Source organism: Urocampus carinirostris, chromosome 7 (assembly GCF_059441175.1).
Source record: "Urocampus carinirostris isolate Australia breed hairy pipefish chromosome 7, RoL_Ucar_1.0, whole genome shotgun sequence".
In the NCBI taxonomy this organism is placed as follows: domain Eukaryota; kingdom Metazoa; phylum Chordata; class Actinopteri; order Syngnathiformes; family Syngnathidae; genus Urocampus; species Urocampus carinirostris.
Genome location: NC_142355.1, coordinates 40,771,892 through 40,785,889, shown reverse-complemented (window position 1 = coordinate 40,785,889; position 13,998 = coordinate 40,771,892). Strand labels below are relative to the sequence as shown.

Sequence of the window (13,998 nt, the reverse complement as noted above, 5' to 3'; positions counted from 1 at the left end):
ATCATAATGATCAATATAACCATGGTGTTATTCTGTTTTCCTGACATTTTTAGGCAGAAATAAAAAAGTACAAAAAAACAAACATGATAAATTCATACATTTCAGAGAGTTACATTGGCAAGATAATGATGTTGCTCGCGTGCATCAGCCATAATTCATTCAGGCTTACACATGCATTACTCACGGCTGTCCTTTAGGCATGTTCTCTGGTATGGAGATGGAGTAGCTTGTTTTAGTAAACTGTGGGGGTCGGGCTCCTGCTACGACAGAGAGGACGGCGGTTGTGCTGTGTCTGCCCATTTTGTCGATCGCTATTACATTTAGCAAGTACTCTTGGTCCCTCTGAAGTATTTGGTTGGTGGTCACCACCTGGCCTGTCTTCTTGCCCACAGCAAAGCAGCCATCACCACCTTCAATGAAATGCACAGACCGTCTTGCAGCAGATGCACCGTACACAACTTTGATTTACAGATGGAAGACATACAAATATATATTTATGGATACAAATTACAGGTCTCACATTTACACACAAAAGTACAGTTGTCCATCTACATCTGACTTACTCTAATTAGCATATTTTCAGAAAATTGTGTCATGTAACATTGTGGGCATTATATACCAAGGAATATTGGGTTTTGTGGTATACTACTGTATTTGTGCAATGATTGTGCATTGATAGATCGATCGATTGAGTACGGATGTTAAGAGGGGACTGTATGAGAATGCGATTATGCCGACTGTGTTGTATACTGCTGAGACTTGGAGCCTCAACACAGAGAAGGAAACTAAATGTTTTTGAGATGAAGTGTTTGAGGTGTATGTTAGGAGTGACAAGGTTGGATAGATTCAGAAATGAAATAGTGAGAGACATAACTGGAGTATTAGTGGAACTGGGCAAGCGTGTGGATAAGAGAGTACTCAGTTGGTTTGGATTGGGAGCAAATGTTGAAGAGGATCTACAGAGCAGAAATAAATGAATTGAGACCAAGAGGAAGGCCGCGATTGACGTGGATGGCTGGTGTTATGAGTGCACTGCAGGAAAGAGGTTTTAGATATAGTGGTAGCTAGAGCTCTTGTTGGGAATAGGAATGAGTGAAGAGGTGTTATAAAAGTATAGTGGGATGTTTAGACGTGTTCCGAGGGAGGGTCAGGGCAACTGTATGATGCGGCAGGGGTAAACCAGTGACAGCTGTCGGGCCCCGAGTGTGTTCTGTCACCCTAACTCGAGTGACATGGCCGCTTTCTTGTGTCCCGTTTATTCTGGAGGGATGAAAGCATGACTAATTGTGTTATGCAAATAGGTAGCTTTATAGTCCCATACGGCTTATTTTTGTAAAATATATGACAAAAGACTACTCCAGGGGGTGCGCCTTAATATCAGGTGCACCTTACAGTGTGGAAAATACAGGACGAGAAAATTTGAGATAAAAGATATATTTGGAGCAAAAACCTCGCCCGACATATGGGAGAAAATCCATGATACGAGAATTTACACACGCTACCTCTAGACTGCCAAGTGTTCAAGATCTCTCTCAGAGAGCGTCAGTTCGTCTCAGTTAGGGGCCGGTCACACAGACATTTGCGGCTGAATCACGGCCAGAAATTTCTGACTTTGAGGCGGACGCTATAGGACGCATTGAGATCGCTATTCAGACGAGTTACGGCAGTGCATAACACGAGGTCGGAAATTCGCGCGCGGGTGGCAGCGCGAAAATCTTTGGCGCTGCTCATTTCTTGGGAGCGCGAGACCACAGCCTTTCACGAGTTTATCGAGGCTGGACCACGGCCGTAAACTTCTGGCCGTGAAGCAGATGCCGTTGGGCACTGTTGGACGTTTTGAGACCGCCATATATACGAGATAGAGCAGTGCTTTACTCGCGGTCGGAAATTTTCACGTGGTTGGCCGCGTTCAAAACTTTTGAGCTGCTCAAAAGTTTGAGCACGTGTTAAACCGCGTGCCGCACACGTGGTCAACACGAGGTAATGACGCGGAAATGACGCGGAACGACGTGCTCTGGCCGCGGCCAGGGCGTAGTTACACCTGGGTAGGACGGGAAATTTCAGCGGGTAATCGTGGGTGGAGCATGGTAATAGGATTATCTGCGCCTGTATCGCGGTGTTATTACGTGAAATTAGCGTGTTACGCGTGTGACAGTCAAACGCCTTTCTCCGCGTATATACAGCGCGATTTGCCGAGCACACCATTGTGCTCGTGACGTCAAGGGGGTGAACATGGATCACCGTCAGCGTAGTTTCTCTTCATTTCGAATAAATCTTTCGGTGCATTAACAATGGTCGTAGCAAGGCTTTGATGCTAGGTCCTTAGCTTGGCCTTTGGCCTGAACGGATCTATTGACACTAACAAAGATGTTATATAATGAAATTGTGAATATGCTTGATTGCTAATAAGATTTTCGAGAAGGTTTGTTCAAACCTCACTTTGTGTTTGCTGTTAAAAACGTAATATTGGAATATAATATTGTGAATGTGCTTAATTGCTGTTGAGATTGTCATGATTGTTTTCTGTTTTTAGTGTCAATAAATTTGTTCAAACCAAAATTTTGACCGAGAGTAAGAGTCCCGGCTCCTAAGCTTTGTAACGTGTTATGAACTGATCAATGATGAATAGTTAGAAAAATAAAAAAAACAATTACCCCCAATAAACCCCTCCCCGTCAGCGTAGTGATCTCGTCTTAACCCATATTATTTCTTGACCTTTTTTTTCAAGATAATAAAATAAATATGATGCCATAGCTTGAAATCTTGATATTCACGGGACTTTGTCTAGAGCGTTTGTGAATTCTACAGCCCGATAAATACATTCCTGCCGAGATTTGCATTTCCTCGCTTCTCCAACTATTTATACCTCGTTTTATCTCACTTATAGGACATGTAATGGCGAACATATAACCAAATTCACTTCGTCTTGCAATCGTTGGGAATGTAATACAACATAATCCATTCCGTCTTTATTTTTGTTGTGAACGTAATCGAACGGTAAATCCTTCCCCCCTTGCGTGAACGCGCATTCTGCTGCGCTTTCATCAGAAGCGATCGTATTCTATATTAAACGCTTATTAAAACAATAAAGTGAGCTAATTATAATAATTGGGAGATCCTAGTCTATATAACGCGTTTATTTAAACAATAAAGTGCGATCGTATTCTACAAAATGCGTTTGTTAACGCGGATGAAAAGGTCAAAAGCGATCGCAGCAGAATGCACGTTCAAGCGAGGGTGTGGGGTGGGGGTGTTGCGTCGGAGTCGGATTTGGGCACAACACCGGCTCGGGAGCTTTTATACCCGTGGTCTACACGAGAAAATGACGCAGAAATGACGCGATGAGGAAGCGGAACAGTCGCCGGCGTCTTTTTTCCGGCCATACCACAGACGAACGGCGGGTTGTCAAATTTTGCGCATTTTCCATCCCGGGCAACCACGGGCAAAAAAAAAACGCAAAATTTTAGCCGTGATTCAGCCGCAAATGTCTGTGTGACGGGCCCCTTAGCATGTGCATTTAACGCCATACAGATCTGAATCTTAACTATTGGGTTGTGTTTTTTTTTTTTATTGTGTCTTCTCTCAAGCTGCCTCAATCCTCATTAGCAACCACCAACTTCCTCAATGGTCAGTGCTTCAATAAACTCACAATTTATTTTATTAATATAATCTTATTTATATTTTTGCTATATTTTTATGTTCAATTATTATTTGAATACATAATCAGTATTCAGGAGGTTGTGTTTTGTACCAAAATAGGTTAAACTTTAATTATTTAGGGAGGCCAGGAACAGAAAAAATGGTTTTCATTTATTCCTCATGGGGAAGTTTCATTTGAAATAAGAGAACTTCTGGATACACGCTCCACACTGGTAACAAATTTATAACATAACCAATGTTTGTAAAACGGAAAATGTTTTCGGAAGGATTACTTTAAATCTGGTTTCTTTTAAAGATTGTTGGTAATTCTTATAGATTGCCCGAGCCAACTCAACTGGCTCCTCTCAATGCGAAGGAGCAGCAGCTCTCCACTGAGTCTCCTTCTAGATTACCTGGTGACCGGGCCTTTGCTCGAAGGGTCCAGACAAGCACAGCCCGATGGGAGGACGTGGCACCCGCCTCCCATGGGCTCACCCCAAGTGGGAGCGGCCAAAGTGGTTGGGTGCATAGAGAGCTGGGTAGCAGCCGAAGGAGCGATCCTTGACGCACCAAACCCTGGCTACAGAAATTGGCTTTTGAGAACTGAAGGTGTTCCGGGCATGTCCCATCGACAGGAAGCCCCGCGGACGACCCAGGACTTGCTTGAGAGACTAAGTCTCTAGGCTGGCCTGGGAACGCCTCGGGATCCTGTCAGATAAGCTAGATGAAGTGACTGGGGATAGGGAGGTCTGGGTTTTCCTGCTGCCCCGGCGACACGACCCAGGGTGAGTGGAGGAAAATGGATGTATGTATGGATGGATGGATGTTATCACATTTAGACAATATATAAAACAAAAACAATGAAACTGACTATACATGAATATTTCAGTCTCCTCGAATCTGCAGACTGGAAGTTTGCACTTTCAAAGGTAGGCTACAGGCGATTGATGTCAGTCACTTTGTTTTTTCTTCATCTGCATCAAGTACTTGGATACAAGCTATCCACTTAGCCACATTGGTCATTAGCTTAGACAATGATGCCAGGGGAAGCTTGTGTCTGTACAAAGGTGAGTGGTTTGTTGAATGTAGTACAACTTCTCACGGCTCACAGATCCCTAAAATGCCAGGGTCGTAGGGGCACCAATTCCTGTGTTGAATCTTGGGCAAGTACAACCTGGCAGTGCCCATCCCTCTCAGGCCTGTTTTTTATGGGTAGATGTTTGCTCCCCCACATGAAAAAGGTTTCCGTGGTTACCAGTAGCAGAGGATCCTGATCTGATGCAAATACAGCACCTTCGTCATCTGGTTGCCGTTTCTTTCAGTGTATGGCTTCATCTCACTCTTAGAGATGAGTTGAACCTCGGCAAAGATGGGCAACAATGTCTGTGTGAAATACAGATACTACATCCTCAATTACTTTCAAAAATCTATATTCTCAAATTTTTGGAATGTTGGTCGCTCTGGCCTTATTCACTGACTAAACTTCTACAGTAATTGAAACTGAATATGAACAACAAGCCCAAGAATGAGACATTTTGTTGCGACTAAGTCATGCCAAGTGAAAAAACACCAACCTTATCCCATTTCCCCCATAATTTGTACACCGTAAAAGGTGTGGCAGTTCTTTAAGAAATGTCAGGCAATTTCACCACACTGGCAGCTAAATGGTCGTATTAATATATTTGCAATTTACATATAAGTTTTAGACTTGTTTGTGTATCAAGAATCAATATTAAAATGTTGAGTAGATCAAGAATCTATTTGTTTTTGAGACAAAGGTCTTCTCATTAAAACTTACCACTGGAAAACAGTACTCTGATGTTTAGGTGTAGCATGCACCTGTTCACTTGGCCGCAACCTGTTGGGCTTGGTGACACTTCATCGGACAATGCTGTACAGACTAGTGCCAGCTGCAGTTAATCACAAGTGTTGAAAAAATGCATTCGCAAAGCTAATCTACCAGAGAGCGGTGTCAGCGGGATATTCAAGCATTCTTGTTGAGAAACATGGCAACAATTTCAAGCATTTACAAGCACTTCACCCAAAATCCAAGCACTTTTCAATGTTGAAAATACAATATTGAAATTCAAGCACCCATACAAACCCTGCAAGCATAACGTATAAAACTTGTGCTCTACAAAAGAGCTCAAACTTGAGGTTTGTGTTGTACACGAGGGCTGGGGTGTCATTCTGAGATGTTATTTGCGTTCCAGTTAAAGATATTACTGATCACAATCACAAAACATTGAATGCAACCACATCTCCAGGCCTTCAAGTAACAATAGTCAAATCACTTGTGCTGATGATGAAAATTAAATAATTCCTAATGGCTCATGCCCACAGGAATATCTAAGGAAATTCAATCAAAAGACGAAATGAATCACTGCAGACTTTTTTAGATGGTGCTATTTCCAAGAATATACATCACCTACTGTGATATATGGTATTTCATTATTGTATACCATCTCCTCAGCTATGCCTCACCTTTTTTCCTGTTTTCCTCACCCACACTGCGACGAGAGTTACCGTAAATGTTCAACATTATATTTCAGGACCAAGTATCATAGAATAGAATAGAATATACCTTTATTGTCATTGTTACAAAATGGGTTGAACATATTGTGACAAAGAAATTGGACGTGGCACTCAAGTTCACATTAAACAGTGTGGATAAAAGAAAACAAAGAAGATAACGGAACAAAGAAGATAAGGTTATAATTTACACAATATAAAGGAACCAAGAAGATAAAGGTTATAATTTACACAATATTTACACAAGAAATGTGGGCATGTAGGATGTTACATACAGTTTTGGGATCGTAAAATTTACGTAGTTCACATAGTCAATAATTCCTTTTTATCATGGCCACACATATACAATGTTGGTTGTAGTGTCTCGACGGATCACCACCTTATCGTGGTGGGGCACTTTGTGCGTCTCCATGACCCCTAGAGCTATGTCGGCGGGAGTCTCGTACTCCTGGCAGGGTTACCCAAGCCGAACAGGTCGAAGGGTAGAGTCCAGACTAAGAGTGATCCCAAAAGCTGGTGGCGGCACGCTTTGAGGCGGTTTCCCACAGACCTGGATTCCGGCAGCCGCCTGCAGTTGTAGGAAGATGCCGGTCGTCTAGGGTCTCCCTTGCCACTGGAACCATCTTCTTTACAATCAAGATAGTGGCGTTGGGGAAAGCGCACCCCTTACGCCACTTTAAAAACCATCATTGCGCAGGTATCCTCTTTTACCTGAGTCTCCGACCACAAAAGTCTGGCGGCGATGGAGTATCCAGTGACGGGAGCAGGTTTGAATGAGCTGGAAGCTCTTAGCTGGATCTCTGCACGTCAGCGGCACAGGGCAAGGGTCGTTAGCAGCTGGGATTGAGTGGCAGCTGTTTCCGGCAGACTCCTGTGCGTCTGAGCAGCACTATTTAGTGGCCGCACTGCTCACCCCAATTGGGGAAAGGCCTAGAAAAGGTGGCCTAAAGATTGCCCACTCAGCACAGTACCCGGACAGGAAACCGCGCCTGTCGGGACATTCCACTATGCCGTCGAAAAACAATAGCATTTAGAATTGCAGCATGGAACATAAGGACATTCCTGGACACCAGTTTGGACAGACCACAGCGCAGAACAGCACTCATTGCCAATGAGCTGAAGCGATATAATGTGGATGTGGCAGCGCTCAGCGAGACCAGACTCCTTGAGGAAGGCTCACTCAATGAAGAGGGGGAGGGTTATACATTCTTTTGGAAGGGATACCCCATGGGCGGACACCATCTTCACGGAGTTGGTTTTGCAATTAAGAACACCCTACTGCTGAAGCTCACAGAGTCACCAGTGGGTGTCAGTGAAAGACTAATGACTCTTCGCATCCCACTTGCAAAATGCAGACATGTTACATTAGTTAGTGCCTATGCACCAACACTGCCATCGAATGATGAAGAGAAGGATCGCTTCTACCAGGCACTCGATGACATCCTCAGTCACATCCCGAGGAATGACAAAATCATGCTGCTTGGTGATTTCAATGCAAGAGTCGGAAAGAACTTGCAAAACTGGAATGGTGTGATTGGTGCCCATGGCATTGGAAAAGTTAATTCCAATGGCATGAGACTTCTTAGTCTGTGCGCGGAACATAACCTTACCATCACAAACTCCATCTTCCAACAAAAGAATAAATATAAGGCATCCTGGATGCATCCCAGGTCCAAACACTGGCACCTGATCGACTACGCGATCGTGAGGAGGGCTGACCTGAAGGACGTGCTCATTACAAGAGCTATGCGTGGGGCAGACTGTTGGACCGACCACCGCATGATTCTGACAAAGGTCAGAATGCATGTCCGGCCCCTAGCACGTCAGGGTGGTTCAAAGAGGAAGACACTCAACTGTGCCAAACTCTCCAGTAGCGACACCCTTGACAACTTCCGTTGCTCTCTAGCTGAGAGGCTGGCAAACATTGAGCAGCTGGTCATGTCAGAGGCTGGGATGGATGAGAAGTGGACCTATATATCTACCACCCTCTTTGACACTGCAGCCCAAACCGTTGGTTTTAAAACTAAAAAACACCAGGACTGGTTTGACCAGAATGCCGGAGAGATCTCAACCCTCCTGGACAGAATGCACAAGGCGCACAGAGCCACCCTGAACAACCCACAATCTCAATTCCATAAAAAGCTATGGCAAGCCCTTCGTTCCGAGGCCCAGAGAACTCTCAGAAAACTGCAAGATGAGTGGTGGATCTCAAAAGCCAATGAAATCCAGTCTCACGCTGATAGAAGCGATATGCACAGTTTCTATGATGCAGTAAAAACCATCTATGGCCCCAGAAACTGCTCCCTGGCACCTGTTAGATCTGCTGATGGAACATCTCTAATCAAGGATCAGGCTATGATAGTGGAGCGGTGGGCTGAGCATTTCAACACCCTGCTCAACCAGCCCACCCCAGTGGACCCAACTGTCCTTTTAGAGCTCCCTGAACATCCTACATTGCCAGACCTCGACCTCCCGCCAACTTTCAATGAAATCCTGCATGCAGTCAAAACCCTGAAAAACAAATCCCCTGGACCTGACAACATCCCAGCTGAATTTCTCAAGGTAGGAGGCTACCTCTGTACACGGACACTGTTTCAATACATTTCAGAGGTGTGGAGACGAGAGTGTGTCCCGCAACTGTGGAAAGATGCGAACATTGTGACCATCTTCAAAAATAAAGGAGATAAATCCATCTGCTCCAACAGTAGGGGTATCTCTTTGTTGGCCACTGCTGGAAAGGTCCTTGCCAAGGTCATGCTCCGCAGACTCATCTCCAAAATATCGGAACGCGTCATCCCAGAGTCACAGTGTGGTTTTCGAAAGGACAGGGGAACAGTCGACATGATCTTTGTGACACGTCAGCTCCAAGAGAAATGCCGGGAGCAGCACAAGGACTTGTTCATCGCCTTTGTCGATCTCTCAAAGGCATTTGACACAGTGAACAGGGACCTACTGTGGCAAGTCCTGAAGAGATTTGGGTGTCCACCCAAGTTTCTCACCATTCTTGCACAGTTCCATTCAGGGATGACAGCCAGAGTGGTAGTTGGAAGACACAGCTCAGAGCCCTTTGGCGTCGAAACTGGAGTGAGGCAAGGCTGTGTGCTGGCTCCAGTTCTCTTCAACATCTTCCTCGTCTGTGTTACAACACTGCTACGTAGAAGGATGGAGAAGCAGGCTGGAGTTACCATCAACTTCAGGGTTGATGGTAACCTGTTTAACATCAGGAGGCTACAGGCAACTACCAAACTGACTTCAGAGACCATCATTGAGCTACAGTATGCTGATGACTGTGCCCTGGTTGCCCATACACCGGAGGCTCTGCAAAACATTCTCTCGGCAGCTGTAACTGCATACACCAGAATGGGACTGACGATCAACACCCAGAAGACAGAGGTACTCTGTCAGTCCAGTGCTGACCTCTTACCAAATCCAATAATCCTCACTGCAGCAGGGCAACACCTGCTCATGGTGCCCACCTTCAAATATCTGGGGAGCATAGTGTCTGACACCTGCTCATTGGATGATGAGATCCAGAGCCGTCTCAAGCAAGCATAAGCATCTTTCGGTCGACTAAGGAGAAGGGTCTTTCAAAACAACAACCTTAGACTCCACACCAAAATGCTGGTCTACAGAGCTGTATGCATCACTACATTACTGTATGGATGTGAGGCATGGACTATCTACAGCCGCCATCTGAAGAGCCTCGAGACCTTCCATGTAAGATGTCTTCAGAAGATCCCTGGCATCACATGGAGGGATAGAGTGCCGCACACAGAGGTGTTGGAGAGGGCAGGCAGCTGCAGCATGGAATCCATTATGGCCCAACGCCAACTTAGGTGGCTGGGGCATGTTGTTCGAATGCCCAGCCACAGACTGCCACGCCGTATCCTCTATGGTCAGTTACATCTAGGCCAACGCAGTGCTGGTGGGCAGAAGAAGCGGTTCAAAGACCAAATGAAGAACATCCTGAAGAGATGTCGGATAAACCCCTCTTCACTAGAGGAACTTGCTTCCTGCCGAGACCTCTGGCGCTCCCACTGCTCACAGGGAGTGGATTACATGGAGGAACAGCGCATGCAACACCGTGCAGCAAAGCGTGCAAAGAGACATGCTTGCCAGGCCACCCCTGCTCCCCCCATCACCCCCTTCACATGCTCTGTCTGTAACCGCATCTGTGGATCCAGGATCGGACTCTTCAAGCATCAGCAGACTCACAATTAAAAGAAGATGGTCATCATCGAATCGATGGACAACCCCCAAGCAATTCCTTTTTATCATGGCCACACATATACAATGTTGGTCACTTACAATGCCTAGTTAGAAATAGTCAACAACATTTTATACCATTTTCTAACAAAAATTTGGGGTGTACGTTATACTCGTGCGCGGGCAATTTTCGTATATAAATGAGGTAGTTAAATAACATCGTAGGGTACTTTTTTCCGTCAGTATTCTTAGCCCGCCATACATCAACACCCCGATGGTTTCGATCATGGCTCACAGCATGTAACCAAATGTGAAACCGAGAACCCAAATCAACTGAGCTTCTTATTCAAACCTATCTAGACAAACACAGTGTGGTGTGGAAAGACGTGATTCTTGACTTTATCATGCTCTCTGACTGATGTTTCAACTCATTAACACTCTGAAAAAACGATTTTGTGAGCATTTATGATCACAGTTTACTGACACCAACAAAGACAAATCAAACTGTAATTCTTCAATACCGTTGCCAAACATCGATGCCAGTATCTGGTATGAACACAATAGCCGGGACAAGGCAAAGGCTGCACATGGTCCAACCCTCATTAGAAATAGAACTGTTATTATATGGCTCAAACTCTGACATTATATAAATTATACATGTCATTAATTTTAAACCTAATTAGAAGTATTTCCTTGTCCCCATGTAGGTTTCAGATAAGGGGATGTCGTAATGGAGGTTTAAGAAGCCCTTTAAGACTTGACTTGAGTATGAAGTAAGATTTTATTGGTGCTATAGTGACCATAGTGAGTAAGCATGGACCACAAGTGTCCCTTGGTAATACACTATTTAGTTTGCATCAAGGAGGAGTGCAGGACAAACTTTCCTCAGAGGGGAGTTGGATCATTTTGCAAAATCAGATCAAGAAGATTAGCGTATCCTCCATCTCTGACAAGGCAACAAACCTACTCGTACGTCCCATAAAGCCCCTCAGCCATGCGTCACTTTGTGTGAATTCTGTATAGGAGCTGAACAAACTGTGAAGATAGGAAAGTGTGTGTTAAGGGAACAAACAAAAGTGTAAAGGCCGCTGGCTGTCAAAGAGCGTGCCTACGAAAGAGATACTGAGAGCAAGATTTATGTTGTAATGAGGACCCCAAAAAAAAGCTAATGAGCGCCTTGACAGTGCAGAGATGCATGAATGAATGTGTGAACGCCGTCGGCTGTCTGTCTGAGTGACAATGCCCAAGCCTGACAACATAGATTTATTTCTACAATTCTTCTGTGCGTCATATTCACCACTCAGCCAATTTTTTTTTCCTCAGGCACTTGAAAATGTAAATGTGTGAGCGTGCGCAGGACAAATCTTACCATCAGCCAAAAAATATTCCACTTCCCCACTTCTTCCATTGTCCCCGTCAAGGGCTTGAAGTTGATAGACAAAGGTCCCGGCAATGGCGCCGGGGGACACTGCAGCTTGGTATGGGTAAGGCTTCATGGTCCACCCTAGGACGTTGTTGTTGCTATCAGTGATCATCAGCTTCACCTTGCTCAGGTACCAGTCTGGACCTGGGTGGAAAGGGTAGTTTAGTTGATGGAACTATGGCTTCTGAAAGTGACAGCTGTCATTTAAATGTGAGGGTGTATCAGGTAGGCAAACAAGCAGCTGAATGTAGAGCAGTCAGAAAAGTGCAACTCACTCATATGCATAAGCATTGGAACTTTATTTTTGATGGAAAAAAAAATCTTAAAACATTTTCAGGAAATGAGAAACAACATTGTGAATGGCTAAATCCAGCATATCTACATCAAATAAACAACTTAAATAATGATATACAAAAGAAAACCACATTTTTATGAGCCGGACACTAACCGGATTTTAAAGGAACTGTATAAAATTTGGAACTTGCTGCCGTCATCTCTTGGCTTGTGTCATCGTTGCAACCTCTGTCAAGCTCTTTATTCTGCGCGTTCTTGGGGTTTGAGTTGGCTTTTGGACTGTGCTTGAAATTGGCCTTTTTTTAGTTTCACCACTTTAATGAAGTCATGAAGTCACTCAACATAGTTGACATTGTGAAAACGCCTTTATATATTAGGTGCACTGGATTATAAGGCCCATGAAATTTACACTACAATAAGAGCTAGGGTTTCATAAAAAATACATACATTTGAATTAAAACAATACCTTTTATAGAAAAAGTTGACATGAAAACCTCAAGAGAGCACTTAAAGACTACTTTGTTTGTTTGTCAAAGGCCAAACAGGTACTACTATAATTAGCATTTAACAACAAATCCAACAAAAGTATGTAATTTTGTACAAAACATTCTCATAAACAAAAAATATTTTTTAAAGTAATCACAAACATTTCATACTTTCCGACCATATTGTCCAAAGCAACAATGAAAAAGCATTTGAAATTAGATTTTGAAAGTTGCCATCAAAGTTCAGCGATTCTCACAAAGAATTAACATGCTAACCCCAAGAGGGTACACAAAGACCACAGTATATGTTTCTCAAAGGCAGGACAATTACCAAATGCAGTTTCATTTGATTATTATTATGTATTTTCAATTGTATCCACAGTGTTTTCCAGTATATACAGCACATCGGATTACAAGGTCCATTTTTAAATTTTTGGCCAATTAGGTTTTTTTTTAGGTCCACTTCATACGGTATTTCCTGAACAAAACAATCCCCAAAAAACTTAACTTTAGTAGACAAGCATCAATGCGTAGTGTTTAAATATGGTAACATAATTTTTGATGCCGATGTGTCTTGTCACTGTTCCTCTTTGGTATTCAATTGGATGGAGATGCCATACCATTAAAACTGGCGATTTGGTAAGCGAAAGAAAACAGTAGGCTGTGAATAAAAATACGCCCATTGTTACAATGAAAAAAAAACTACATCAGTTTATGAATGCTACCCCAATAGTCACAGCTGCCTTATCTCGCATTTTGGTGACAAGTATTTGGACAACAATTATCCTTGGATTAGAAATAGCAGTTGTGATTGGTGACACATGTGTCATAATATGAATGTGGTGGATATGATCAACACCAACCGTCTCCAAAGTGGTGCCCATGGACACCAGGTTGTCCTCTAAGAACTAGGACTGGTTATGAAAATAGGTCAGCAGAAATTGCGATTTCTTAGTAAGTTTGATTTTTAACTGCCCTTAAGTATTATTGGTTGACTGAACTTCTTATAATTACAAACTGGTATCAGCATAGTAATTAAATACGTTTTTATTTTTGTAATTGTACATTATTTGTTTGTGTATAACGCACATTTTTATTAACCTAAATATAACTTTGAATTTGGCTGCACAATACAGACGAGGTTCTACATGAAAGTTTTTGGCCAATGGTTAATCAGTCGAAAAATATCGCTGAACATGTCGCATAATGTTGGATGCAACAGAAATCGAACTCAGGTCGCGGCAGTGAGACCGCCTAATACTAACCTAATACAACAGTGATATAGAATACAAAATAAGGCATTCGATTTTAGTCTTTTAAACCTGCGGCCCTCAGGGAAAACACTGCAGAGTCTCTGAGGCAGAATCAACAGAACTCTGAACTTTCTTCCTGCCCTACCTCCTCCTACCCATTTGCCTT

General features: G+C 43.5%; 1 protein-coding gene across 1 annotated transcript in view; it reads right to left on the bottom strand.

The window, feature by feature from the left end:
• The window catches only part of LOC148363332 (neural-cadherin-like), a 233,605-nt gene that overhangs the window by 145,272 nt on the left and 74,335 nt on the right, over positions 1–13,998 (bottom strand). The window contains exons 2-3 of the mRNA XM_088340974.1: positions 11,747–11,944; positions 185–410 (exon numbers count right to left, since the gene is read on the bottom strand). Of these exons, the coding sequence (XP_088197100.1) occupies positions 185–410; positions 11,747–11,944 (424 nt within the window). The remainder of the gene's footprint in view (positions 1–184; positions 411–11,746; positions 11,945–13,998) is intronic.